Here is a 25,924-nt window from a genome sequence, read left to right on the forward strand (position 1 = left end):
GTCTACACAGCGCAGTTTCTCTCCATCTCCTTCTGCAAGGTCTAAGGATAGCTCTGTATTTTATTTTATTTTTTACTTTCCCCACCAGTTACACTGCATGGAGGAGCAGAGACTGCTGCTGTAGTTGCTTCCAACTTTGTGTGAAACCCAGAAAATGAACCCTAAGACAGTATGATTGCTACTGAGTGGGAAAAATGAGGGTCAAAATTGAATGGACAGGAAAATAAAAAACAGAGAAAAACATTCTCTTAAACTATGTCAGCCGCCCATTTCTTCCTTACAACAGTCATATGGGAAATGGGGCAGGAGAAATAAAAGGGTTAAGAACAAGGACTGAGCCCGTAAAACCAAGCAGGCTTGCTGAAACAAACAAACCCTTTCATACTTAGTTGAATTTGCCTGGTGCAATATTTATACTTGGGCAATAAATACACAAAAAGCCTTATTATTTTGCCAACGAGCTAAAAATACCCTTCAGGCAAAGTCAAAGCCCTTTCTTTCTAATTTGAGACTCCAGTGCAAAGTGGAGTTCTCTCTCATGCAGACATGGTTTGTTTTTGTGAACCTTAAAAATAAGCTTCCAGAAAGCTGTTGCTGAGTAAGTGCTAAGCCACAGACCTTGCACCATCTTAGTCTACCACTCAGCACTTCAGGAAGTGCTGGTAAATTGTGCATTCATAACGATGTGACTCCTAGAATATTCCTCAGCCCACATCTTTTTTCAAGTTTCCCTATCCACCCTTCTTGTCTTCTCTGTGTCAGTTTTGCTTAGCTTAAAGCAATGAACCAACCTGTCACTTATACCCTAGAAAAACAGGTAGAAGTTGAGGATGACTGTCATGCCAGAAAGCTGGGAAGAGTCAATAGAATGTCAGAATGTGTTTTCAATACTCCTGCTACCTCAGCCTTTCACACACACACACACACACACACACACACAAGCAGTGCCTTTTTTTCCGCAATTCACCATTTTCCATCTATCACAAAAAACATTACTTCAACTGGCACACTTCAGAGATGGGTGGTAATAATGCAAACGACAAAGCTACAGTATTCTCAGCTTTTATTTAGAAAAAAAAGAAAAAAACTGACATCACATTTACATTTCAGAGTATTTTTAAATAAGGCCTTTTTGTTAAAGCTTTAGATACTTAAAAAGGGTCTACATGATTCACACCTGAATGGAGCTTTGCAAATCACACAGTAGTCACCAGACAGCTATATTGCACAGAGATCCACACAATATCACACCATTCTTAGCTTAGTCCACATTGTAAAGTGCTGTTTTGTAGGAAGAAAATTGTTTTGGAAAAGTAAGTGTCAGTGTAGGCATGTACTACTGAACTGTATCTCTGACAGGTGGAAAAAATCATTTGCCTCTGACAGTCAGCTTCTATTTAATAAACTGGAGCAAGCACCATATAGCACTGCGATGAAAACCCTTACATCAAGGCATTCTACACCAAAAGCCATACCAATTTTAAAATGATGAATGAGATACTTACAAACTGACATACCAAAAGGCAGGTAAGTGTTTTCAGTAATATCAGCCTGTGCCCAGTAGAATAAGTAATTGCATAGCAGAGCACATCTTCAATGAATGTCAGGCAAAGATATAGTAGGAAAAAAACTGAATTCTTCTTCCTTTACTTCTGTTTTCTTAAATCACTACCCTTTTTTTGCCCCCTTCTTTTAAAAGATAGTCCTTCAGAATGACTTATCTTCACATTTAAGATGCTGTGGCTATTTTATGACAATTTTCATAAAGTAATGAAAAGCTAAAGCCTGGTCATATTGGTCCAGATGCTTCTAAAGATGTAAGTGTGGAACTGTAGAGTGGTAACTGAGACATAAAACCTGTAATTTATAACAACTTCTAAAACAGAAGAATTAAAAATGAGATACTTACCTGTAGAAAGAGATTTGATCTGGGAATAACAGATTAGGAAATTCGACTCTACAATCTGTAGCTTTAAACCAATATTTGGTAGATATGTGGAAGAAGGAAAATTGCACATTGGGATAAGCCATAGCTAAAGAAAAGGGAATCCTGACTTCTGAGTCTGACTGATAACTTGAGTAACAAAGAGCACTTGTCATCTAGTCAACAGAGCATACAGAAATGTAAGGATTTTCAGTGGCAGAATAACAAAAAAACAGATTGAAGGAATGGTACATTTTGTCAGCGGGAATAAAACTGCTCTGTCTCACTATAACTGAAGCTGCTGCAAGAGTAGGTAAAGATTTGTGTTCACTATGCAGGAAGGCCTCAGTACCAAGTGACTAGGTAAGATGGCAGAACAGACTCAATCTTATTAAATGCAAAATAAGACATCAGATGGGGAAGCCTTGTACATGTGCAGCTTGTTCAGAGCTAACCATCAGGATCATGTGGAAAATTCTACGGAAGATTTGTCCTTTGATCAGTTTAATATCTGGTATGGACCAAAAAGATAAGTTTTAAGATTAAAGAAAGAAGCGAATCCCAGATCTTTCATCATCCTTCACAGCTAGAGAGCCAGTCTCATAAGGTAAGAGGACCAAAGAATCGTAACATTTGGAAAAGACCTCTAAGACCAAGACAAGTGGTCAATCCACCACCACTGGTGCCCACTTGCCATTTTCAGGTCATTCATTGCTCTACAGCTATACACAGGTATTTAGTAAACATACTTCACATTCATCAAGATGCAACATTATATCCCCAAATTCATAAAAAATTGAGTGTATTTTAGAAACGTCCTTCACTTCAGAACCTTGTTTTTCAGTAATTAAAATTAACAGTAGAAGTACTCAAACGTTTGATTTCTGCTTGTGTAAATTTCTTCCAAACAGATGCAAGCACTACAACATGTTACAGTGTTTAACATGAGCGGAACAGAAATCTGAACAGAGATGCCTTGTAAGGCAGAAATTGAGTCTCAAAACTGAATCAGTAAATAAGTACTTATTTACTTTTGCCTAAAACCAGGTACTGCTTGCTACTCATACATGCAAAAACTTCAGATATCAGACTTGGAAGTCTGACATTTAGGGTCAAATTGCACTTTATATATTTTATGTCTACACTAAAAGCCTGGAACAGTACAGGAACTTACAATTATACCATCAACTCTACATCAGGCATTAGAACTAGTTTCAGCTTACAGTTACATTACACTTACATGAAATTAAGTTTCTAGTTTAACCTCCTCCTTCCAAACACAGCCTAAATGTTCACCTGCAGTTTTCATTTCTCACTGCTTTTTATTCTATTAGTGCAATTTTGATCCTGCAGATGCATGAAGACAGGTATCTCAAAGAATAATGGCAATCATATGCTGTCAGTTTGGTCTGTTAAACTCAAAACTGACTACATGAGAATCTATGTTACATAAAAGGCAGATTTCTATCCCTGAAAAGTAATTTTGGTTGTTAGTCAAACTTCCTCCCCACCTTCCCTAGGAGGAAAGTTTGTGGAGATCATCATCACACAGATCACAAGAAAGGCAGGGGAGATCCTGGAAGAACATTTCCTTTTGTTGGAAATGTCTGAACTATTCAAACAAACAAACAAAGAAACAAAGAAACAAACAAACAAACAAACAAACAAAGCAACACAGAAGTGTGACCCAAAGTCTCGTATACAGCCCTTAGGTATACTGTATTTGAATCAGGACTGAAAACAAAGGTGAAATGCTTCTGCTCTTATTTTTAATTTCAGAACAGCAACAGGAGAGCACTAACCTACAGGTCATCTTGGTATTCCACGTACTTTGCTGGGATGGCTTCCTTGAGATGAACTGCTGCACCACCCATTAAGGCAAATGTTGGGTACATTATGCCTGAGCATTCCACCTCGCACTCGTACAGGCATTTCATGCGGCTGGCATCGTAAAAGCCCACCTTGCCATTGTCACAGTCAAGGCAGATCCCCAAGCAGGAGGGCAGGGGAAGGATTCTTCTTGCTGCATCCTTGGGGTCAGCAGCTTCCTTCGGGTCAGCAGCTGCCTTGGGGATGAAAAACTTCTTCATGCCCACAGTGACCAGTGTGAAAGGCTGTGACGAATCCAAACAGGCATCTTCACTCCCACTGTCATGACCACTGTCTTGTTCAGATCTAGAACAGAAAAACAACCATTTGCTCTTGTCAGATTCACAAATACTGTCTGCAATGTGAGCTAGAGAAAACATTTCTGTAAGACGGGTAACACTATACAAACAGCAAAAGCTTGTAGGGTAAAAATGCAACAGTGCTGGAAGGAAAGATATGTTTCATAAGTGAACAGCCACTTGGGCTGCTTGAAACAGCTGACAGGAGCTGAATTAACGAAGGTTTTGTTAAGGAGCTGTTAAGTTCCAAGTTTATCTAAACCTACTTATGCTAGGTAATGATTAATGAACCTACCAGGTACAGTAAATTAGGTAACTGGACAGACAGTTCTGCAAATATGATTTATCATTACAGGCAGGATATGCTTAACTTTATTTACATAATATTAAATAACACCAATAAATACATCTAACATTACTCTTGTTCTAAGAGGTTTCCATGCAACTGCCATATTACACTGACTACACTAAGCAACTTAAGATAGGAGCATTTTTTTCAGTTTTATTACATTGCGTAGGAAGAAGCCAGCACACCTGTTAAGATATGAAGCTACAGTCTTCAGACAATAACTTCCCACCCTTCCATTTCTAGATATATCTGAGTTTACTGTAGCTGTAATTGAGAACTGGAAACCTTTGTGCTGGTTTCTTCACAGTATTCTGACTTCTGCTCAGCAGCAATCCAAAAATGATATGCAAGCAACTTGGAATCCATCATGATACAAGCTACTACACAGACAACTCTGTGAACTTTGTACCTTTGAGCAGATGACAATCTGCCACGCTAATGGTCTACCTAATGACAACCAAGAATTGCTTCAGTCTCACAGCTAATGGACTTCTTTCCACCTTCTTGCTTTAACTGATGTATCTCAATATTTGCACAAACCTGACTTCCTTCCAAAAAAGAAAGATGATGGGCTCTCCACTGAAAGCAGGGAACAAGAAAAGGAATAGGACAACCTGCATCTATCATTTGCTTCAAGCTACTTTCCACTGGTTAGGTTCAAGTTTGTTAATTGAGACTACATTTGCTTTTAAATTATTAGAATAAAATAAAACAAAACAAAACAAAATAAAATAAACCCAACCATCTTCTTGTACAAAACACGTTTCATGCACATGCCTGGAATTTACCTTGGGCTTGTCACATCATGTGTATTGTGGAAAAATTTCTGTATCCTGGTGCTAGAAACAACTCCCACTTTTACCAGGTAAGAATAAGCTTCCACATGAAAAGCCCAGAAGTGCTTCCCTTTGGCAATACCAGTGTCACCAATGATGTAATTCAGGGTTGTGTAGCATCCAAACTGCATGCGTTCAGCTCTTAGCAGTAAAGGAAATCCAGCCCTGCTTTCCACAGACGTTCTTTCTGGGTTCAGCAGGAGACGTTCACTGTTGTACCCGCATTTGTCATCAAAAAGAAAGCTAAGAACTGAAAAATAGTATTCCAAGAGTCTGCTGTTAGTTAAGCATTTTTTGGCTTTCTGTGCTTACAAACTGCATCTTAACATACATCGGCATTAGAAATTCTCACTATGAAAAGCTATTAGGGTTGTCATGCAGGCTAATAACCGCAGTATGATAATTAACCTGTTTATTACGGTGCTTCTATGCATATACATACAACCAATAATGGCACAGAAGTCTGGGAACTGTAGGTGGTTTCCAGTGCAGGTGGACATAAGAAAAGCCAGTACCTGGAGCAGGAGGTGTACGCAAAATAACTTCTTTGCTCCACGAGCTACACATGGACCCTTTGTATCCTCGAACTCTAAAGGCGTAGCTACTGTCTTCATCAAGATCAGGTATGACTTTGCTCTTGCTGCAAACTTCAACCTCCTGCCACATCACACTCTCCTCTTCTCTACTAAGCTTGCGATACTGAAGAACGTACATATCAGCAGAGTCTGTCTTCTTGGAGGACTCCCAGCTGATCACAGCTTTGTTATACATTCTGCATTGCTCCTCATTGATTTCTGGTACTTCCAGACCTGGAAGGCCATAGATTGAGGAGAAAAAATCCAGAAGTTTAGATATTTAGATATACATTGTTTTAGAGTGATCTATACCTTCTCCACTCAGGAGCTTAGCAGCATGGAAAATAATTTGTGCACAGTTAAAGGTGACACTGCCTGTGTTCCTGCACACAAATGAATTCTTTAGTTTCTGCTTTTAATTTGGAAGTTGTGCTATTAATTTGTGCAAGCTGCTGGAAAAAAAAAAATGGCATTAAAAATGCCCACTTTTTTTCTGCGCACACAACAAGCTTCCACTAAGATTTAATTGTCATTAACTACAGTATTTTAGAAGCCATTGTAAACTGGTACTGAAGTTGATGACATCCCAGCTTGCCTGTCAGAGCAAATAGGTAACGCTGATAGGTAATGCTGTGTGGATCATGAAGACAGAAGGATCAGTGCAAGTCAGGGCACCTCACTGAGATGTGCAACTGCAGCCCTGCATAAATTCTCACCCTTTCTAGAGAAGCTCTTAAAGCTGTAACTCAACAAAGACTTGATGTTCTCACAACTTACCACTGGAATAGAAGGATAAGTCATCAAGGATCACTTCTTGCTTGGTTGTGTCCACCACAAAACCTTCAAAAGAGCTTTCAGCTGCTGGCCGGAAGCTCTTCAGAGATTCAGTAGCTTTTTGGATTCTAAAAGCACAGGAGTGGAGGGATGGCAGACAAAAGAAAAGGGAATGTATAAATGTACATTTCTGAAAACAAAAATGCTACTTACTGAAGTCTCATTTTCTTTACCAGGCAGAATTTAAATTCAAAGACTAAAATCGTTATGCACATGAAGGTAAGGACAGTGAACAAATAAAAGTTCAAACAGCAGATTATCTTCAAAGTTTTTTGCATTCTGTTCAAAGAACAAAACAGATGTGAAGTGCTAATGGAGACCAACTATTAAATCAGAAGTGTAAAGTCAGAAGAGACCTGTTAGATTAAGTTGCAAATAGCTGATATAATCACAGTGCAAAGGAATGTGTCAGTGAGCTGAACAGACTGCTGTTCCACTGCAGTGCTACTAAGCAGGGCTAGATGCTTTAGAAGGACAGAATCCGTTTGGTGCACTACTTCTGAACACACACTGTACCACAGTAATCTCTTCTGAACTGCAGCTGGACTGGTTATGAGGTTCTGCAATAAAAGGTACTACACCCAGAACTCTGCTAGCAAGTGTTAAGATAACCTACTTGACCAGACGTCATGCAGAAGCAGAACCTGTACCTAACCCAGACAATAACCAAGATACCTGACGTGAAGTTGTTTTGCTGTTTGAACAAAACAGGACTGATCAGTTTCTTTAAGCACTTCTTGAGCATATCCTACAAGGCCATTATTTTCCAGGAGACCTTGATATTCTTCTGCTTGGGTTCGCAATTTGTCCAGCCTTATATTCTTAGACACTTCAATTGCCCTAAGAGCTGCAGACTTCTTCTCCTCCAGGATATTAATTAATTTCTCAAAACTCTGAGATGCCTCTTCTTTAGCTCTTTCCCCATTGCACTAGGAAAGAACAAAATACATTTTAAACCAATCTCATTGCTCTGTGTCTGTGTAAGGAAACACAAAGGTTTTTTTTATGAACTGTAACAGCAATTCAATCATCTGCTTGAAAGATTTACAGCTTTGTTATACTGTTAAAGAATGAAAAGAGAAGCAACATTGCAAGTCAGTATATATTTACTATCTTAACACTGAGAACGAAGAGCAGGAAATTATTTCTCAGATTATGCCCTGAATTATGCAGGACATTTCTCTGCCTAACCAGCTCACGGAAAAGCACTATAGAAGGTGGGTCTGAAGCCTTCATGCCCAAGAGACTTCTCACTGTAAGAGGCTGAGAAGCAAATGGCTTAATGTCCCAAACACTTGGTAGGAGAAAAGGAGATGCTGGAGGAGGAGACCTTAACAAGGCAAGACACTACTTCTCCAGATGGATTTCCTTATCTTCTGAGACTATGAAGACCTGTTCAGCAACATCAGAAGAACTTACTGGGGGGAGGGAGAGATGCTCAACAAGGAGTCTTTTGGGCAGTGGGAAAGTGAGACACCTGAAGACCCTCCAACCCATGGACCAATTTCCAGTGTATTCTAAGCCCCAAACTGCACTTGAGCAGCTGTAGTGTCATATCTCAGTCTGACAACCACTTGAAACCCCAGCTCATTTCTGGCACATTCTGAAGGACTGTACATGCTCAGCAGAACTGCACATATTGTGACTTGAGCTCCGCTTTAGTGGGGGGGACTGTGAGCACATGAAAGTCAAAAGACTGCAAAAGGCACGTGTGCTCAGCAACACAGAAACAATCCTGACTGCTGTGACACTGCTGGATCCAAGGGCTGTAATGCAAGGCCTATCATCATAGCTCACAGCCAATAAGATACAGACATATAAATCTAAGTATCATAGTGAGATCCAAGCAAATATTTAACTGAGTGCTTGGTGTTGTTTCATCTTAATTTACCACAGGGGATCTCAAACCTTGTGACCTCTGTATGTTTCCCAGGGTAGCCCAGTGTCACGTCACAACACCCAACTCCCTCGGAGCAACAGGACCACTCTTGACTGCTACCTCAGATAGATGCACAGATATGATCTGCATCCAGGAAAGGGCAGGGCCAGGAGCTCCTGCAATTTCTGTCAGTTTTGCATTTTGCATGCAAAGAATATCCCCACCTCTGTCTTCTATGCAGAGTTTTTTATCTTAACTCTGACTTCACTGCAACATCCTCAAAACAATGTAAAAACATAAGCAGTGCATTGCCTTTGATACAGAGAGCTTTAAGTCCAACTCATTTATCTTTGACTGGAGTATCAAATAAGCCTTATTTCAAATTTACACTGGAAACCAAAACTTCCCCTTCCTCTGTACACTGCCTAAATTTCCCACACTGTTCGAATGGCTTTAAAGTGAGAAGACTAACACAACTTTTACAGAAATTGTTTCAAATTAACCCTCCAGCCCTCAATATAGCCAGTGAAACACTGCGCTGGAAACAGCTCCAGCCCTTGCTGTGTCCCTTTGAGGACTACCCCTTCAAAACAGCAAATCATTATTACCTCTGTTTCTTTCAGCAGCAGACCCAGCTGTGAGATGTGAGCTTTTACTTGGCTCTCCTTACTGATGAGATACTCTATATCTTTTGAAAGCTTCTCCTATTAAAATAGAATAGCAAACAATCAGATCAAGGACTTCCAAACCAAACACATCAACAGCAGGAATAAGTCACTCAGTAAATATTCAGTTTACCTTGTAGCAAGGCTGGCAGCCTACTATCAGTGAAAGTCATAGAATCAGGGAATCACCAAGGTTAGAAAGACCTTATCTAGTCCAACCATCCACCTACCACCAAAATTTCCCACTAAAGCACGTCCCTCAGTACAGCATCTAAACATTTCTTCAACGTTTCCAGGGATGGTGACTCCATCACCTCCCTAGGCAGCCTAGGTCAGTGTCTGACCTCACTCTTAGAGAACAAGTATTTCCTAACACTCAACCTGAATCCCCCCTGGCACAACTTGAGGCCATTCTCTCTCATCCTATTGCTAGTTATGTGGCAGAAGAGGCCAACCCCCACCTCACCACAACCTCCTTTTAGGTAGTTACGGAAAGCAATAATTTCACCCATGAGCCTCCTCTCATCCAGACTGAACAATCCCAGCTCCCTCAGACACTCCTCGTAAGACTTTTGCTTCAGACCCCTCACCAGCTTCATTGCCCTTCTCTGAACACACTCCTGGGCCTCACTGTCTTTCTTATATGAGAGCCCCAAACCAAACACCATAAAAGGTGCACCCTCAATGCTGACTACAAAGGGATGATCACTTCCATGCTTCTGTTGTCAGCAGTGTTTCTGATATAAGCCAGGATGCCAGTGGTCTTCTTGGCCACCTGGGCACAATACTGGCTCATGTTTACCCAAGCACTGATCAACACCCCTAGGTCTGTTTCTTCTATGCAGTCTTCCAGCCACTCCGCCCCAAGCCTGTACCATTGCCTGGGGCTGTTGTGGCCAAAGGCAGGACCCAGCACTTGGTCTTGTTGAACTTCATCCACTGGCCTCAGCCCAGCGATCCAGCCTGTCCAGATCCTACCCCCAGGCAGAGCAACACTTTCTTGGAACCTGCTGTCACCTGCAAACTTACCAAGCGAGTACTCAATGCCCTCATCGAGGTCATCAGTAAAGATATTGAAGAGGACAGGCCCCAGTACTGACTCCTGGGGACCACCAACTCTTGACTAGTCACCAGCTGGATTTAACACCACCAGTCTCTGCGCCTGGCCATCCAGCCAGTTCTTTACCCAGCAAAGAGTGTATCAGTCCAAGCCATGGGCTGTCAGCTTCCCCAGGGGAATACTGCAGGACACAGTGTCAAAGCCTTTGTAAGTCAACGCTGTAAAGAACTGTTGAGTTTCCCAAAATGACCACACTGACAGATTCTTTTGAGCAAGCAACACAAAGCAACTGAAGAAGGCTCATTCCTTCCCAGAGATGTCATCTTCTCTTCAGCTGAGGAACCAGAAGCTCAAGAACATTGTTACAACTTACAGAAAAGCCCTGCCTGTTATAAATTCATTTCTAGTAAGATTTATTAAAGAAATGAGTGGCTCAAAGCAGAGCTTATGTGTGTCTCTGCACTTCCCTATCTTCAAAAGCTAACATCAGTACAGCTTTGCAAATAAGCAAGGAGGTCAAAAAGCAGAAAGGAAAAATATTTCTCTCTTTTTTTCCTTTTCTCTTTTTTTTTTTCCCCATTCTTTCCCTCTTTCCCCTTTTTTTTTGTGGATAAGAGCTAGAGAAGAAGACAGGGGAAAAGATAGCAGCAGTCATTCTGTAGTAACAAAACAATGTTTGCAAGTCTTCTTTATTGTACCGTACTTAGTCAATTAACAACCATGCAGCTTCAGCAACACGCAAGGTCACACGAGACACTTCAGTTTCAAATTGTTTTGACGTGCTTCTGAAATGTCAGTTCACCCAAGATACAAGGGAACCAGCCTGAAATTACCCAGTGGTACCAGCCAAACTGCCAACTATTAGTGGTTTAAACTTTCTGGAAGGGTCAGTACTGCTGCACAAATGGCTAAATTAAGGGGAAGCACTTTGAAAGGGTCACAGAAAAATTATTTTCTCAGATATGCTAAGTCACATTAATACGTACACTAACAGAGCTTGCACAACAGCATGCCTCTGACCCATGTCCTCCAAGGACATGTGCAGGCTTCCTGCCAGAGAGAGTTTGCCCTTACTACAGAAGCTCAGTGTACTTTCTCTTCTTAAGTTCAGCTCAAACAACGCTTACTGTTACCTTCAGAGTTTTATAGGCAGTGCTCATGGCTGTTATCCTGTGGTTTGCATGAGATCCACCCAGTTTACAGAGATGGCAGACAGGCCTTCTGCAGATTTCACAGTACATGTTCACTTTCTCCATTTCATGTTCTGGACACATCAGAACCTAAAAAAGAGAGCAAAGAATGAAAGACTATTTCCAAAAAGAAACCATTAAAGCAAACAGCCGTCCCAAGGCAGCATCTGATTCCTCTAATGGATTTTTCATATATTCCACTTACAGGCCATATGTTTATGTTTGTCCACAATTTTATGTCTATGTACACACCAAGTAGCCTCCATATTGCAGTTAATCATCTTGCTAATCTCTCAAGTTCTTTGCATGCTGTAAAATACCTGTAGCCAAGTTCAGAACTGTGAATGCAATATATACAACACACTCACCCTCTCAAGTTCTACTGGCTCCAGGTCAACACCTCAATTCTCTCTCAAAAGAGCTACGATTTGTCTCTTAAAGCAAGAGCTGGCATAATACAGGAGCGATTTAAATCTAAACTAGGCTCAGAACAGCTACATAGCTACAGCTCTTGGAGCGAAATACAGCCTCTAACATCACTCACAGTTTAAAGATAAAAAGCTCTGTTTCATTTACTGTTTCCCATCTGATTCCAATTACAATTGTTCACTCAAACATCAGCCTCAATATTCTGAAAAGTCTGGCACTCGCTAACAATCATCTTTCAAAAACTGAACATGTATGATGGAGCAACTGCTAAATGAGGGAGAACAATGTCCAATTCCAAGCTCAAAGAGCAGACATACACACCGAAAAAGGGGGTGGGGAGAAGAACAAAAGAGCCAAAATAAAGACAAAGTTCCAGTAGCATAAATATGGACACACGAAATGAAAACTGCTGGCCATCCTTGAAACCAGCTCTCAAGACCATATTTTATCTTGGCCTATGGTGAGAGGCAAAAGATACTAGTCTGACTAGCACCCTGGTATACAGTATTATCATTAAGTGGAACACAAGATAAGCTACCCAACTGTCACTCTCTGGTTGATTTAATTAAAAAAAAAAAAAAAAAAAAAACAGGAAGAAGAAACTTTCAGCAAAATCAGCTGTGGCAAAAGGCATCTCCAAAGAACTGCAATCATCTCCTATCCTACGGAAGTAATTTTTTCCACAGCACTGTCTGGCCACACTTAACAGAAACCAAATATTTTTATTTACCTCTTGTGTAAATCGTAAGTGTAGCCTGCAAACTACAGACAGAAAAAGCAGATTATCTTGTCTAGCTCTCTAAAAATTCAAGAACAATCAGTCTACTGTGTGCTTCTCACATCCCCACCACACACATTACAAAGTGCTCTGCAGTCTAGTTTCAAATTGATGATACAACCAGGAACATTATTTAGGAGACTCACAAATACTCTTTCATTCAGTTCTGATCTTAACAACGTACTGTAATTAAAAATGCACTTTTCTTTCCTCATACTCAGTCCTCAAAAATATAATGAGAGACTTACTATTGATAAATACACTTAAAGCCTTCCCCACGCTTCTGTACAAGGCACAGAAGCAACACACTAGGCCAACTTTTAATCAAGTTTTCTCCCACACTCTGGCCCCAAATACATGGAGTGATTCACCATGATACCACCTGCATGGGATCAAAACCTAGCAACATCCAAGCACTTCTGGAGTGCTTCATCAAGTGAGCACTGCTGCTACTAGGAAATTCGCAAAAGTCAGCCCACAGCACAATTCTTGTCACCAAACGCATGTAGCTAATGCTGGGACACTAAGACTTACTGTGGGTTTTTGCTAGAGAGAGGGCAGTTGTGACAATTCCTCCTGTTGTGTAACTTGAATTTAATTAGGTACACCCGTGTCCTGCATCACACTTAGCAAGAGAAACAAAAGTGACAGCAGCTTGCAGGCACTGTGTTTTGTCTGAACATAGCAGTAGTTGGCAAAGTAGAACATTTGCAATTGCACTGTCGTCTTTAGCTACAAAGAAGGACTAGAAGGGTGCACCTAAAAGCAGCAGAGGCCTGAGCTCTCACCTCCAGCTATTATTCAGTGCAAGGAGGAATAAGACAAAAAAGATGCTTTGCATAGGATTAAGCTCAGGCTCAAAACATGCAAAGGGAACTATCCTCATGCGTAGGGTTTTGTTTGGTTGTGTTCCATTGGTTTTTCTGTTTGCCATACACAGGCATGCTCCTTGGCATGACATTTAGAATCACTGCCTATTCTGAGTTGAAAGGAACCCGCAAGGATCACCAAGATCAACTCATGCCTCCACACAGGACCACCTAAAATTCAAACCCTGTATCTGATAGATTTGCTCAAACACCCCTTGAACTCCAGCAGCTCGCAGCCATGCCCATTGCCCTGGGGAGCCTGTTCCATGCCACCACCCTCTGGTGAAGAATCTTTTCCTAACATACAGTCTGACCCTGCCCTGATGCAGCTCCTTGCTGTTCCCTAGGCTTCTGTTGCTGTCACCAGAGAGCACAAATCAGCACCTGCTCACATTCAGCCAGCCATCAGCCACCGGATCCCTTTCTCTGGGGCTTCTCTCCAGCCTCTTATCCCTCACTCTGTACACAAACCAGGCTTATCCTGCTCCACATGCAGAATCCAGCACTTGCTCTTGTTAAACTTCATGCAGTTGGTGATTGCCCAGACCTCCAATTTATCAAGATCCCTCTGCAAGGCTCTCGAGGGAATCAACATCTCCTCCTAATTTAGTGTTGTTTACAAACTCCAGTACCTATGGACCATAATGCCTTCTAAAACAGTTTCCCATGAGACTTTGCCAACTAATTCCATGAGATGCCTGAAGTCTATTCTCCCCACATCCAGGGTTGAAGTTTTGGTGGCAGTTTTCCTCCTTGCACCAAAGATTTTTAACTCAATACTTCATGGTCAGTGTGGACAAGACAGCCCCCAGCTGCCAATTCACTCAGAAAACCCTTTCTGTTTACAAGCACCAAATCAACAAGGTTGTGTTTCCTAGAAAACTCTCTTAAGACAATTGTGGGTGCTCAAAATCATTATGTCTTAAGGTAAATGAATAAGTATATAAAAACAATCCATTAACTGAAGTAAAACAAAATGCTTAGAGTCCCCTTCAAACATGTTCAAGCCACTTTGGCATCAACAAACAAAAGCTTATCATTTACTCAAATGACAGCAGAATAAAACAACAGTGGTCCTAAAAATCAACTGCCAGAGCACAAACATGTCTGCAGCTATATATGAACACAGCAATCAAAATCCCCTAAGATCCGGTGTACTTACTTTAAGTCTGGTGTTAGTGGTTGGTCCAACGTACTCATGCTGAGCTTTTACAGTTCCCCAGGGATGGTGCACCTTGAAACATTCATTGCAATAGCTTGCACTGCAGTCCATGCAGCTCTTTGTGGATTCTTGAGGCGGAGGTTTGCAGAAGTCACACATAATAGCTATGGCTGCCCTGGCTGCCTGTCGGTGTCGCTCCACAATTGTTTCCAAAGTGAAATTTCGAAATAAGCCATTGACACCACGTTCTCCAAGATCAATATCATGCAGGCAGCCAGGACAAGGAAACATAGTTGTTCTAGGAGTCAAAGAGTTGTGTTTTCTGCCTGTGTAGACAGCAAATCTGGATTAGTAGGAGCATAAACAGAAGAGTAAAGAGAGAAGCGCAAGAATTTATGAACCAATCACAAATTATCATGGGATGTCACCAAACTAATACAATGCTAATTCATAAACACTCTGCCAAGCCAAAGATTTGCCATGACAAGGTACTATCATGTTTGAGACTAGAGAACATTACAAACTATTCCAAAACTTAATTGTGTCAATATGAAGTTAACTGTTCCAATTCTATCTTCTGCTTCCTGCAGCTGTGCTTTTTGTGTCAACTTTGTCAACAATACTGTTTTTCCTCAGAGCATGTCCTGCACTGCCAGGCATAAATAAAAACAATTTCTCTACTACTCTACTGCTCAGAACTCCTCAGCATCCCTGCATGAAGCACAGGAGGCTGCCTGCCCCAGCTTGTGGCCACCTGCTTCAATGAGACTGAGGGTTCACTCAGGAACAAATGTATACCTTCCTAAGCCTAATAACCTCCTATGTTAGTTACACATCATGGGGAACTTAAAAATGGCACTCCTTTCAAAGATGATGCAGCAGTTTGTAATCTAGTTTGGGATGCATCCAAACGTTGCCTTTTGAAACACTACACGTGTACCTCTCAGGAACCAGCCAGCATCAGGCTAACTGGCTGTCTAAAGAGAGACTAACAGCTTGTAACGCATTCCAGTGAAAGACACTTATTCTCACTGAGAGCAGCTAATCCCAGTTCAGAGCTCCCTGAAGTTTTCTTCAGCTGACTTATCTGGGTTATCCCAAGAGAAGCCATAAAAAGAGGAAAACAAGAACTAGCTATTTCCAGTATGAACTATCAGCCAGAACTGTTAGTCAAAATGTGCAGAGGATGACAAAGCTTTTCTCTAGCTGAACAGCCTTCATAAAGGAATAATGCTTAGAAACCCCAAATATAAAGGCTTTTACTATGATGATCAAGTTTGAGAGCTTCCTCCACTCTGAATCAGGGAGCCACAGATAGTGTGTAACTATCTCTTATGTCTAGCTCATCTTATTTTGAAAGGGGACTGTGGAGAAGCTCCAAATAGCTGCCCACAATTTTCTCCTCCTCTCTAAAAGAAAAAAGACTGAAGGCTCAAATAAAACTGCAAGCTAGAAGAGCCTCTGGAGCATGTGCCAAACACAGCTCAAAAGCTATGAACAGCACAGTGTTCTTAAGGCTAGCAAGCAGGAGTGCATCCCTATCTCACTTTTCAACAAGGAAGAACAATGATCACAAAGTAGTCGTTTATGTACCTCTGCAGCAGGCAGAGCCAGCATGTCAGCCTAATGCATATTCCCTCTACAAAGAAAAAAATCCAACACCCTCTGCAGCTAGACCATGGTTTTAAAATCCCTTAGAGAGGATTTCATTCTGCTGTAGTTAACAAGTTCATAAAGGATGTATAATTTTAAACCTGAATTCTTAGTCCTGAAATAAATGAATTCTCCAGAAAGAGAAGTTTGTTCTTAGGTGTATTTAGTCATTTTCTTCCTTTCAAAGGTACTGATGTATCATTTATTTTTGAGCACTCCTTTTACACCAGCTAAAAACGTTTGGCTTCCACTGCTCTTCTGTGGCTGCTTCACCCAACACCTCACAACTCACCTTCCTACCATGCCTCTTTCAGCCTCTCACCATCTCTCTCAAAGAAGCAACCCAAACAACACTAGCATAGGAAGGTGGTTGTTTTGCAAACCTTTGAAATGTGCCCCATGATAGTCATGTATGACCGTCAGCTAAGAAGCCCAAACCAAAAGGTAAGTAAGTTTGTGCAAGCTGGCAGCCTCAGTTTCTCAGTCTTGGTTAGTCTGAAGCCCTCCTGTACCTACCAACCACGGTACGGCTGACTCAAGTCACCATACACAGCTTTATGGCTAAAGGAAGCAGAGGTTTGGTGTGGATTTTGTGTGTGTGAGATTTGGGTTTTGCTTTTTTGTTTTGTTTTGTTCTGTTTTTTTTCCTTTTGGTTGGTTGGTTTCTTTGTTTTTAACATTTGAAATTTTCCTAGTACTTACTGGAAGCAAATTAATTACCCAAACTGCATGTGCTGTAGTACCTGTAACTTGGCATACACAGCAACACACACATGCAAGGACAGGAGCAGCAGCGAGACACAAACTTTATCTCAAATGTAAGCTCTAAGCTTACAACATTCCACACGGACACCTTTCACACAGATACCTGCAATGGCCTGAAAGAAAAAGGGAATTCTGCATACAGCACCATGCAGTCAGCAGCTACAGAAAGGGACTTGAACTATTTATTAAAACTAAAAGAGCAACAGCACAGCGTTGCATGAATGCCTACAAGCAATTCACTACAGCAGAGAGCAAGCAATGGCAAAACACGGAAGAAGGAAAAAAAAGACAAGACGGTGCAGTGGTCAAGTTTAAAAATACAATTTAAATTCTCGTCCAGGAGCATGCTTTTGAAGTCTGGGCAAAGCAGCTCACAGGTGGGACTGGTAACACAGAGGTGAGCTCTGCTGCAGTCCAATTGAGGCCTTTCATTCTGCCCATCATGGGACAAAATTACTGCCATCACAGGCCATGCTTGGCAGTGACTGGTGACACTGCTGGCAGGAAGCCATCCAGCATCAGGCAAGCCCTGCTTTTCTTAAGATGTCTCTTCCCTTTTCCCTCACTGTACTCTAAGAGCCTGGCCTGATTTTTCCCTGTTTTAAAACCTACAAGAGTACTTAGCAGCACTGCATGCTATGGCACATCAATATTTAGAGGAACTCTCTTTTTGCCTCTTTTAAAACAATGTTAAGATAGCAATACACAACAGGAACTAGCCCGATTTCCTGATTCCTGCTTATGAGGTTTGTATGCTTGCATTCTAAAAAGAAAGCACTCATCAAGTGATAAATTACTTGGAGCACTGTCATTCCTAGCTGTCTTGAAGTTTGCTAAAACTGAAGTGCAAGCATTCCATGCAGCAAAGCAAAAAACAAACAAAAAAACCTACAATGAAACAAAAACCTGCACATTTTGTAGTCACATTAGATGTGTGGCCAAGAGGAACTTCGATCCATTCCACACTGTCTTCTACAGTTTGCCAATCCAGTTTCCAAAGAACAACTATACACTCTCTATATATTCTGTGAAATACTAGGAATCACTACAAGGAACAAATAGGACCACGTGACCTGTAATGAATAACTCTACCAGTAACTAAAGAATAGGCACAGCACGTGCTCATACTCAGTCTCCAAACTCACAAATATCAGAATAGAGACTGATGTAGAATAGAGACTTCAGGAGACTGTGATGACTCAAGGCAAAGAGCAACCTTGGGTAGGTCTTATACAGACACTGTTATATTCCCAAGAAGAGATGCCAGCATTTCAGAAGTAGAAGAGCCCAACCTACAGCTGCGGGTTTGCAAAGGGATAAGATATCTTAAAGATAAAAACTGTTATCCAAGTAAACTATCACCAGCATTCTGTGATTATGGAGACATGAAAATTAAATGTGTGAGTTTAAAAAAAAAAAAGAAAAAAATGAATATTTTAAAAGTCAACTGGATTCTCCTACAAGTTTTTAAAAATGTAAATGTCTGTTGCCAGCTCTGAACTCAGCTTTTGGACGGATGCTTAGGGAGAAAGAAAAAGCTGAGAGATGTGGCTACAGAACAGCACTTTAATCTCAGCCAAATGAAGACTGTTTTCTGCAAAACAGATGAGGACAGGCTTTCTGAGAACTCAGGTGGAGTCCTGAGCTGTTGCTTTCTTTTCTGACACCTTCGGTCTCCACCTGCTGCAGATGAATGCCCACATTCTCCTAACTGCTGTGTTCCTCACGCTGAGTGTGAAATGCAGGTTAATGTTTGCTTCGGCTCATTCCTTCCTTGAAAGGAACATTATCTTTAATGGCTGCTCACGTGCCTATCAATACTACAGCAGTGTTTCACATAATTTTATTCTGACAAAGCATTGCACAAAAATAAAAACAACACATTAAATTGCCAGATCCAGAAACACCTATTCAGTTAAAGGTGTAAATTTCAGTCTGCTTCTTTATCAGGCGTAACTAAGAGGGCTCAGAGAAAATGAAGAACTCTGTTTCTGTTCACAAGTTCTGTGAAAAGGTGACCTATAATTGTTAAAAAGATCAGTGTAATAACTACTCTTCACTTCTAGTAAAAAAGCAGCTTTACTAAAAATGGGGCGTGTAAGCTCCTGAAAATTAAAAAGCCTGAACATAGACTCTTGGGGCTTTTTCTGTTTGTTTTAAGCAGAAGAGTGAATTTACATTATTTGAACCTATCAAGTATGTCCAGCAGTGCACAGACACAAAAAAATAGCTCTCACCTTAAACCCAATCCCAGTCCAGTCGACCTTTAAGTCAGAATGAAAAGCTTTCTTAAGATCTTTGCTGTACCTTTGCTTGCTGCAAAAGCCACTTTGTGGACTTGACCACTGACAAATCTATATGCTAGCCAGCAATACTTGAGATCTGAAGACCTCACTATCTAGAGCCAAAACAAGATGTGAAGCATTTCTACCTCTCCAACCAAAAGACCTCCTCTGTGAGGCTGCAAACAATGAACAGAAAGTTGTTTAGAAATCAAAAAGTGAGATATACCATTGGTTTACAATGGTTCAAATGAAGAGTGTCGGCTGTTGTCTCTCCTGGATCTGCTAAAATACTGCAGGACTGAAACAAAAGAATATTTAATTCCCAGCACATGGTGACACAACCGTAATATTCAAGCAGAAACACAAAGGGAGAAAAAAATATTTTAAATACTCAAGTTCTGCATCATCCAGCAATGCTACACAAATGGTAACACAGCCACACTACATGCTTCCTCCTAATTACACCGACATAATAATTACTCTAATATTACAGAAGATGCATTGGAATAACAAATTGATTTTATTCCCATTCAATATGCAACAATTTATGCAAGCAATGCTTTATAAAATGCAGTTAAGTTTTCTTTGAAAACATTGTGTTGGATTTTAACAAGAACATGCACTCCCACTTCAACTGAAAAGCAAAGAGTTCTACTGGTTCTGGCCTTTTCACATTAAAGCAAATTGTTTTTATAAATGCAAGCTGTGTATGCACAACAAATAGTTCAGACCCATTCTTTCCAGCATCTGAAACATCTAAATACCCAAAAATTTTCTAGCACCCAGCACTCCTTGTGGAGACAGCAAGGATTCAATAAGGACAGTAAGTGAAAAAATAAAGAAAACCTAAAGCACAGCAGAAGGAAGAGGTCATCTATCTAAGTTGCTCCATAAGTAATGCCTCCCATTTACTTCCACAGAAGCAGCAGAGACACAAAGAACACAGTAACACTACTTGATGGAGCACATTCTCTGCTACAAAACACAATTTTCCAACACAGTCATCACCATTAGCTACGCGTTTTCATCAGCACTGAACAGGAGCCTGCACGCTGCACTCACTGAAATCTGCAGCAGCAGAAGCGATTCTCTGCTTCACAGCTGCCATGATGGAGTTGCTGCTAGAAAAACGTTGCCCATGCAGTCAAACTTTCACTGTGCTAGCATCCACTGTTTGGTCTCCATTAACATTCAGCAAGCATCAATGAATGCCAACAGGAGCATTTTCCACGTGGAGGAATTCAATTAGAGAGCTCTGCTTCATATGCATTTCCATGTCAGACTGCCCTGTCCCGCCACCTGTCACAGAGCAACAAAGTGTGACACGTACTGGTGGGAAGGGTCAGCCTCTCCTGCCATACCACCAACCTCTGATGTTGTGGGCCAACAGACAGAATAGGAGGCACTGCTTCTGGAGCAGCCCTCATACATTTTCACACACAGCGGTCTGACAGCTGACGTGCCCTGCACTCAATGACATGAAATACCCGTGTTTCTTTCTTTGATAAGTGAAGCTTTACTTAGGTTGCTGTCTTGTGTCTTTTCGCTCTCACTAAGTTGTTTTATTACAAACCCCACTGAAGGTCACAGAATAAATTAAGTCAGGGGATGTCCTGTACAGTTCATTCAGCTGCAGAACAGTGATGCACACTGAATACTAGCAGCACCAAACTTCTGACAGCCAAAAGCTCACACCTCAGAGAGCAACGTGACCACGGTATCTGTGACATCAGAAGCAAAGAAAGCAAAGACAGCATAACCTGAACATTCAAATGTGTTCTTTAAAGCTCCCATTTCCATATGATTTTCATTTTGCAATTCCAAAATGTCTGGGAAGACAATTTGCCTATGATGTGCCCCTGCCCAAGAGTCATTAGGGAGAATGGAGGGAAAACAACTCTTTCCCAGCCTCAGCACTCTCCAGTTCATGGAAAGGGTACGAAGACATTAGCAAAGCATTTATCTCTTCCGGCTAACAAGTCAGATCAGGAGATAACACATATGATACTCTATCTGCTGGAAGGGTGGCAGACTACTGTGAAGATGACAGCATCTGCAATAAGCTTATGGCATAGATCTCAACAGAGCAGGAACATCACAAATGGGTCTTTCCTGTCCTGCTGTCAGGGGTGTCAACAAAACAGTACATCTAAACCCTGTGAAAAAAAACCAGCCAGCTACTACTGCAGAACTGGGAACTGAACCCTAGAAACGCTGGCTACTGAGTCTCTGAGATCCTCCTTCCCCCCAAAACATTCACGTAAGGGGATGTGAGAGCATTTGGTTTCTTACAGTCATCCAGCGCTAGCTCCTCAGAGGAGCCTCTGCCTCCTTCAGCATGCAGGGTGGATTGTGCCACACATTAAGATGGGCTGCATCACATCAGGTCCTTGTTTCTACTAGTGATGGAGAGCAAGATGAAGGTGGGTTAACAGGACAGAGAGGAAGCGCAGCACAAGAAGGCTGCTCCCCATGCACAGCCTCTTCACACTTCCTATGCTGTCTCTCACAACGAGGTCACCCACGATGCGTTCACTACTTTCCAGGCACCCAGCCTGGGGCTACGATACCCACCTTGTCAAAGATGACAGCTGCAAAGCCATGGAGGCTCTCAGTCCATGCATGCAAAGCAATGCCAGAACACCAGGTTTACTGTGGGGGGGGAAAGTGAGCAGACCTCCACTTGGAATAACACAGTTACCAGTGGGCTCCTGTGAAACTGCAGCTGAGGAAGGCAATTGACTGTGCATAGAGATCAGTCACCTCAAGGCTGTCCACACCACATCCTGGAACAGGGCTGGAATGAAGATAACTAGCAGTTTGATTCCTTCAAGCAACAGTCAGCCAAGCTATGGCAAGCACAGCATTTACTTATCAGACTCATTTCAGGGAACAGCTGAATAAATCAAAGCGTCACATAAGTGAAGGCAGTGGCATCTGGACTTTGAAAACTGGCAAGGGGACAACTGTGAACATGAAATGCAAATAGACTCAGGGTGTGTCTTGCAAATGACCCTTCTGGAGCACTGTGGAATGTGGTTTTATAGTGGGCAATTTTTCCAGCATGAAGTCTAAAAGCAGAGATGAGGTTTCTTTTAAGATGCATGGCATGCATAAAATACTTCCAGTGTATCTGCGTAACATCTGATCACCTCATCCCTGAATTACAGAGGCAGCTGAGTATAGTCAGAGTAAGAATCTGTATAGCATGACACCACAAAGAGTTAGGAGTCCGCAAGCTAAGTGCACCTTAAAGCCTTGAGCAAAACACTGAAAGAGACTGCTAGCACAATCTCCTAATAGCCACATCCTCCAGTTCTTCAATCACCCAATAGTCGCCATCTACGGAAAACAATTTACTGCAAACATCATGGAATGGGCAGGACAACACTGTCGTTTGAGAAGTCCTCAAAGACTTAGAAGGAATTCCAAACTACAGAATTCTGCTGGTTGAAATCTGGGAGGACAACAAAACTGCTGGCATCTATACCTTGGTGCCCAACAGTATTTGAAATAAAGAGGCATTGGCTACAAATACTGACAGGATGCCACAAAGACAAATGTGTTCTGTGTGAAATGCCTTGTCTTTAAAATTAAAACCTTCCCACTGTTCTTATCACAGAATGAATGAGATCTGCTATCCTAAGTCACCTAATTAACCACATCAGAAGAACTGAGATGACATTTTAGCCATGCAGATACCATTCAGCTCAAGTCAACCTAATACATAACATTAGAAAAACATGCAAAGCTGTGACACGTACCTGATCTACTAATTCTGTCAATCTTGTCCATGCTAGGAGAAGAGATTCGGAACCGCGGGCTGCTCTGATTTGAGGATTCAGAACCTGCATCAGCAAATGAGTCTTCAACTGTGAATAGTATATCTTTCACACATTTGTGACACAAGTTGTGTTGACAAGGAAGGATCAGCGGGTGGGTGAACAACTCCTTGCATGCTGGGCAGATGAGTTCTCTTTCAATACTTTTGGTAGCAACCTTTGACAGAAAGAGGAGAAAACCAAGCAGAAAGCACAAGCTGTAAGACACTGCATGTTCACAGTGATAGAATCAGAATGGCCTGAAAGGGACCACAGCGATCACCTAGATTCAACATTCTATGTTGCCAACCATCAGACCAGGCTGCCCAGAGCCACATCCAGCCTGGCCTTGCATGCCTCCAGGGATGGGGCATCCACAACCTCCTTGGGCAACCCGTTCCGGTGCATCACCACCCTCTGTGTGATGTTGTCCCTGCTCATGTCAGCAAACCCCAGCTCTGCAGAATGATGGTTGGTTTTAGCTGTCTTGAGGCAGTGCTCCGCTTAGCACTGCAAACAGATCTTTACTAACATTTATCAGAGCGCTCCTTGCAGCTGAAAAGCATGCGGCTTCTATGCGAACTTGGTTCATCTTTAGGTTATGTCTGCATTGCAGGGAAGGAAAGAAGACATGTAGGATTAATTGCACCTAGGGACGTAGTGGAAAGGAAGCAACCATGCTTCTTAACAATAGCAAGCCACACATTTAAATCGGCTTGCTTGCTTTTCACGAAGGGAAAAATGAACAAACAAGTGTCCAATTGGCCAGACAGCCGGTTTCCTCGCCGTGCAGCTCGCTGGCGGGCAGCGGCGCTGCCGTGGTTTGCCCAGCGCAGCAGCTGGAGCGGAACACGTCCGGGACGTGCGGGCGGCAGCGCAGCCCCGACGCGCGACAGGCGAGCCGATCCCCGCCGCCCATCACCGGCAGCACTGCGCTGCCCGCCGCCGCCCCGCTCTCAGATCTATTCGCAAATAACCTCCGAGCCGTCAAACAGGTAAAGGAAAAAAAAAAAAAAGAAGAAGAAAAAAGACAGCAAAATACAAATATCCCAAGCGCGGCTCAGCCGACGGCCCCCGGACAAAGCCGCTCCCCCGAGCCCCGCGCTCACCTCCGGCTCTGTCCCGTCACCCTCCATGCCGGCCCCTCCTCCTGCCCCGGACTCAGGGACGGGACGGACCGCTGCTCTCCGCGCCGCCGCCCCGGCCGCAGCCGCGGCAGCCCACAATGGCGGGCGGTGGGACGCGGTACCTGGCAACCGCTGCGCGCCGCGGGGGGCGGCCACGCCCAGAGACTGCGGGGCAACGGCCGGCCGGCAGGGGGCGCCGCGGAGTCGGGCTGCTGCGGGGCCGGCAGCGGCGCGCGCCGGCTTTAGAGCGGGACGTTAATTACCGTCTGCTCCGCGTCAAGATGCGACAGGGATGAGAGGCTTTTGGAGCCCTGCAAGGGTCTAAGCTGCCCTCCTGCTTTCATACCTTTTTACCTCGGTCCGCCCTAGCCTCGAACTACTGCAGCCACCGTGCCAAAATCCGTATTAGCTCCAGGTTACCGGGGAAATAGAACAGTTAGGGTTCTCTGCCACGTTAGGGAAGTAACAGCAGGAGCCATGGCCAGAAAGGACTCCTGCTGCCCCTCCTGTTGGCACCTGGAGGGGTTGGTATGAGCAGGGTGGCTGCAGCAAGCTGTTGTCAGCTGTTTCCAGGTGCACAAATGTCCCACCTCTTCTGCTAATCTTTGACATCAGCAAATCCCTGGGAGGAGTCGAGGTGGTTCAGCCATCCTGTGCAGCCCATTCCTGCTTGCATCAGGTCTGGCTGGGAGCAAAGTCACACCAAGTAGCTGTGAAACTAGCAAACCGGCACACCTCTGAGCCTGGAGAGAGCAGGGCCTGTCACCGTTTGCTCTCCTCCCTAGGGTTAGATGGTACTCATTAATTCCAACAGTAATACGGAGCAGTCCCCTAAGTGCTCATCTGTATTAATTACCAGTGCAATCCAAACAAGGATGAGATACTGGGTTTCAATTAGCTGCAAGAATCCTACACTTGTACTTGGTCACTGACGAGGATTCTGCTGTATGAAGCAGCACAGTGCTGCCCTAAATAGCTCAGGACATCCTGGCAGCACCTCCATTGCCTTCTGCATCCACTTTCAAGGCTGCTATCAAGCCCTTGTATCCGAATTTTCCAAGACTGTTTTTCTTTCATGCTTTTCCAACCAGGGTTCCTCTCCTGAGCTGCATGCCGGCTGGCAGCAGAACCAGTGTGTACACAGCAGGAATAGAATAGGGGATGCCTGTGAGGTTTGTTCCTGACCTGTTGGACACAGTAGGCACTGTCCTGGGAACTGAGCCACCAGAGAGACCCTTTTCCTTCTGAGTGATGGAAGTAGGCTATGTTGGGATGGATGCAATGGGGTTGTAGCACACATTCATCTAACTGTAAGTTGTCTGCAGTGGGATCTTCTCAGCCCTGAGGAGCCCAGCCTTGAAGATCACTGTTTTCCCTAGGGTTTTCTCAGTCATGTAAGCTGAATGACACACAGCTCAGCAGTAGGACTGGGTTTGATGCTGCCTTAGAGAAATGTGCCTGCTTTGCTTTGCAAAGGCAAGCTCACCTTTGCCTTCTTGATGATTGTCCTTCAGCTGTATCTCACTGACATGGGTGTATGAAAATGAGAGTAAGG

The 25,924-nt window shown here is 42.8% G+C and overlaps 1 protein-coding gene across 3 annotated transcripts; it reads right to left on the reverse strand.

Moving 5' to 3' along the window:
- Positions 1-1,061: 1,061 nt before the first annotated feature.
- On the reverse strand, positions 1,062-24,805 carry TRIM36 (tripartite motif containing 36). Of its 3 annotated transcripts, none has more exons than XM_048932049.1 (10): positions 24,716-24,805; positions 23,186-23,420; positions 14,719-15,044; positions 11,424-11,570; positions 9,174-9,269; positions 7,362-7,615; positions 6,630-6,754; positions 5,793-6,086; positions 5,230-5,527; positions 1,062-4,099 (listed from the first exon to the last, which is right to left on the reverse strand). In XM_048932049.1, the coding sequence occupies exons 2-10, from the start codon at positions 23,214-23,216 to the stop codon at positions 3,727-3,729; spliced, it is 1,944 nt and encodes a 647-aa protein (XP_048788006.1). In that variant the 5' UTR covers positions 23,217-23,420; positions 24,716-24,805; the 3' UTR covers positions 1,062-3,726. The 3 variants fall into 3 exon arrangements, with proteins under 3 accessions (XP_048788006.1, XP_048788005.1, XP_048788007.1); XM_048932048.1 differs by lacking the exon at positions 24,716-24,805 and adding an exon at positions 24,352-24,482; XM_048932050.1 differs by lacking the exons at positions 23,186-23,420; positions 24,716-24,805 and adding an exon at positions 19,648-19,696.
- Positions 24,806-25,924: the final 1,119 nt, after the last annotated feature.

The sequence above is a fragment of the Lagopus muta genome, chromosome Z, assembly GCF_023343835.1.
Source record: "Lagopus muta isolate bLagMut1 chromosome Z, bLagMut1 primary, whole genome shotgun sequence".
NCBI lineage: Eukaryota > Metazoa > Chordata > Aves > Galliformes > Phasianidae > Lagopus > Lagopus muta.

Bases quoted from the DNA above. Each gene is read 5' to 3' on its own strand.
- TRIM36 (XM_048932048.1), bottom strand. From the start codon at position 24,378: ATGGAGGGTGACGGGACAGAGCCGGAG. The intron at 15,045-23,185 runs GTACGTGTCACA...CTGTCTACACAG, and splicing joins TGACAGAATTAGTAGATCAG to GCAGAAAACACAACTCTTTG. The intron at 9,270-11,423 runs GTAACAGTAAGC...CTATTTTAATAG, and splicing joins CTGCCTATAAAACTCTGAAG to GAGAAGCTTTCAAAAGATAT.